Source organism: Myotis davidii, unplaced genomic scaffold (assembly GCF_000327345.1).
Source record: "Myotis davidii unplaced genomic scaffold, ASM32734v1 scaffold13, whole genome shotgun sequence".
In the NCBI taxonomy this organism is placed as follows: domain Eukaryota; kingdom Metazoa; phylum Chordata; class Mammalia; order Chiroptera; family Vespertilionidae; genus Myotis; species Myotis davidii.
Window position 1 is genome coordinate 756,405 of NW_006286243.1, and position 3,861 is coordinate 760,265.

General features: G+C 55.8%; 1 protein-coding gene across 1 annotated transcript in view; it reads left to right on the forward strand.

Annotated features, from left to right (window-relative positions):
* Nucleotide 1: 1 nt before the first annotated feature.
* IFFO1 (intermediate filament family orphan 1) overlaps nt 2–3,861 on the forward strand; it is a gene marked incomplete at its 5' end in the record, with an annotated part of 20,081 nt that continues 16,221 nt past the window's right edge. The window contains one exon of the mRNA XM_006757638.2: nt 2–81. Within this exon, the coding sequence (XP_006757701.1) occupies nt 2–81 (80 nt within the window). The remainder of the gene's footprint in view (nt 82–3,861) is intronic.

Sequence of the window (3,861 nt, forward strand, 5' to 3'; positions counted from 1 at the left end):
CGACACCATCACCCCCGAGATCCGCGCCCTCTACAACGTGCTGGCCAAGGTGAAGCGCGAGCGGGACGAGTACAAGCGGAGGTAGGGATGGGGACCGGCCGGCGGGGGCTGGCAGGTGGGGACTGGCATAGGGTCCTGCCACACTCAGCCAGGGCGAGGTGCGGGGAGGAGGGCAGCTGGGGCCCCAGAACCAGGGAGGACTAACACCAGAGTAAGTTGCTGCTGTGTAAGGAGGAGCTCGGGAGTGGCTGGGTGGCATTGGCTCCCGGAAGACGATCCACAAGAATGCAGAAGTCAGACCCGTGACAAGGAGGAGCCCGGGGAGCGGGATACTGAGGGGAGTTCATCGGTTTCTGCTGACTTGTCTGTCTGCCTGTCTCCTCTAGGCTGCAGTGTTTGGAGGAGGGTGTACCTGGGGTTTCCTGATGTGTGAAAGGGACAGGGGTCTGCGAAGGCACATCTGGGGTACTGCTTATCCCCATCAGTCTCAGTCCTCGGGTGGCTTTGTGATATAAGCTCCACATATTGATTGAAAGAAGAGGCAGCAGCTTCAGTTTGGAAGTCTAATGTGAAATTAGAAGGGAGTGGCCAGGGAGGGCTGCCCGGTGCGGTGGCTGATCCTGCCACTGCCCAGAGCTTCCCAGGCAGTGCTGGGAATGGAGGCTGGGTCCCTGCGCCGGTTAAAGGCTCAGGGACAGCAGAGCATTGCTTGGAGGAGGTCAAAAACATTGGGCAAGCAAGAGTCATGGGAGTTCCCTAGGGAAAGGGGAGGGAGTGGTAGTGGTAGGGCTACTGGGCGATGGGGAATCTGAAAGTGCAGAGCCAGGGCGAAGGCTCGGAGAACAGTCAGCAGAGGAGCCGGGCGGAGAAAGTTGGGAACGTGGACACTCCCTGTGAGTATACGACAGCTGGGGGCAGGCTCCGTACCTTCTGAGGATGAAGATTTGGCTTTTTGCGGGGAACCTGGCAGGGTAGCACAATAGGCCAGGTGAAGGGATGCCATGCTAGAGTGCTGGCTGCGTGCCAAGTGGCTGCCTTAGAGGGTTGATAAGCAGGCTGTTGGGACAGGAGCACTAGGGCAGCCAGCCTGATGTCATGGTCAAGGAGGAAAGTGACTGACTTTGATTTGGGGGCCTTCAGGTGGAACCTCCTAATTAGCTACTCTGACCCCTAGTAGGCAGGCCCGGGAATTACCCTTGCAGCTGAGTAGCAGAGATTTGTCTGATGTGGATTGGCTGAATGTTCTGGGAAGTTACCCAGGGACGACCTTCAGGCATCTGTAATCTGCCGGAGTCTAGCCGGTCACAGATCAGCATGCTTTCTGAGGCTGAGTTTTGTCCTCATACTGGCTTCCTTAGTTGTGGGCCATGTTATGAGTGTCTTTAGGAATCCTGGTTATCCTAAAGTCATCATTCAGATGCCACCCAGACCCAGCTGCCCTTGCTGCGGCCCCAGCCAGAGTTCATTAACACAGTGAGCAGTGCACCACGGACAGTTTTGGAATCCATCTACAACCACAGGAACAACTGCTGTTCTTAGGGCCATGTTTTTTTTTTAACGGAACGAGTGTCTGTCCTTGGTCCAGCTGTCCAGGCAGCAAAGAGTTATTCCTTGGGGACTGATGAGCTCATCACTCTGCAGCAGGCTGCTGTGCAGAGGGCCCCGCAGCTAGAGCTGTTATGGTACTGACACTGGCAGTTACTCATCCTTCCCCCCAGATCCCCTGCCCTCATTCTGTTCTCTTTATAGCAACACTGTAGCTCCTGTCTGTAGCCCTCAAGGCCTGGCCAGAGCTTGAACACTGAACTGGGAGGGAGCTGGAGCCTCCTGGGTTCTGCTTTCAGTTCCCCTTCCTTGTGTGACCTTGTGAGGGGCGAGGGGGGTTCTCTTTCCTGGCCTCAGTTTTCCCCAACAGGAATGGCCCCCACTTCCTCGCTTGACTCAGGGATACCGTTTATCTGGCAGAGAGGTGGTGGGTAAACAGAATACACAGGAATTGCTCAAATCCTACATATTAAGGGAACGTCCTTAGGATAGATTTGAACGGAGGTCAAAATGAACCTATTTGTGGAAAAGTCTGACTGGAGTGTAAATAGAATTCTAGTGAGCTTCCATGGTTTCTTTTTTTCTTTTTTTCACCCTGTACGATTTTATTAACCGTAATCCTTACATAACTTCCTTACTTAAGTTTCTACCTGAATTTGTTGAATTCGCTATCAAACCATGCTTCCCCCCCTTCCTGATGCATGGTGTCCAGGGTTAATGTCCCTTTGCCAGTCTCGCCTTCTTCCTCCAGGGACTCATGGACTCCAGGGGCCCGAGGGTACCACCTCCCAAGCCTTTATGTTATAGATGAAGAAAACAAGGCCAGGAAAGATAAGGATCTTGTAGAAGACAATATATAAGGGGAAGGACCGGGCAGCAGGGAACCAGAAAGGCTGTGCTCTGTCTGGGCTGCACGCTGAGCCAGCAGGGTGGTGGCTGGCGGGTTGGTAGCTGGCAGGGTGGCGGCCGGGCTGGCTGCCTTCTCCCTGCCCAGCTGGGAGGGGCAGCCTTGGTGATGTAGAAGTTATTCTTAGGAATACTGCAGTGCGGATGTGAGTGCGGAACATGAGAGCCAGGCGCGACTGGAGGGGAAGCCAGGGAACAGTGTGAGGGCGAGATGGGAAAAAGGTGGAGGGAGGGGAAGGAAGGATTGGATCCCATAGCTACAGAATACGTTCTCTCGGGTTTTCATTTTCTTACTGTCCCCTTTGCTACTCCCGAACCACCTTTCTTATACTGAAGTTTCTCTCGGTGCAGTTCCCCTCCTTTCTCAGACTGGAAGAAGTCTTCCCAGAATGTGGCAAGGCCCTAGCCGGTTTGGCTCAGTGGACAGAGTATCAGCCTGAGGACTGAAGGGTCCTGGGTTCGATTCCAGTCAAGGGCACATGCGGGATTGCGGGCTCAGTCCCTGGTGGGGGGGCGTGCAGGAGGCAGCCAATCAATGATTCCCTCTCATCATTGATGTTTCTATCTCTCTCTCCCTCTTCCTTCCTCTTTGAAATCAATAAAAATATATCAAAGAACGCGGCAAGAAGCGATAGGCTATGTGAGTGGGGTCCGAGAAGCCCCGCTATTCCAGCCAGCCTCGTAGGGCGCGGTGTTGCCCGCACGGCAGCCTTCCATCTCAGTGATGTAGCGCACCAGGCGCTGGCTTCCCGGGGACCACCCTGTGTGAGATGCCTGGTCCTGGACAGAGACCCTGCCTGTGGCGAGAGTGTTTGTCGCCTCTGGTGGGCTTAGTCTCCGAATCCTGCCCCCCAGGTGCTGCCACCTGTGGTTCTCACCCACTAACTCACGAGACACTTTTTCGTATTCCGGGTTCCCTTCCCTCTGGGTCTGGGTGCTTAGTAGCCCCAGTCTCCTGCTTTCCACTGTCACCTCCCTCCAGCTCACTTAGCGGGGACTGGGTGGGCAGTTTGTCGGGCGTGCGGGGATGGACTGAGTGTCTCCTCTGTTGACGCGGTGTGTGTCCTGCAGCTGCTTTTACAGGGTTAAATGGTCCCGTGCGAGGCAGGGCAGCAGGCTAGAGGAGCTCTGTTCTGGTGCAGGCAGGAGGCGGGAGACCGGATCTGTGCCGCTGAAGGTGGGAGACTGGGCCGGGTGGGCCTGTGGTCTGGTGTGGGCAGGACGTGGGGGATGAGGCCAGCGGACAGCTGGCTGGGCTGGGGCCTGAATGGGACGGGCATGTGAAGGACCAGAGCAACTGCAGTTGCTCTTAGATATAATCACTGGTGTGTGGCCTGGAGGTGCCGGGAAGGCAGCTGGTGCACTTGGCTTTGGCCAGGAAGCGTGGAGCCGCCCGACAGCTGCAGCTGG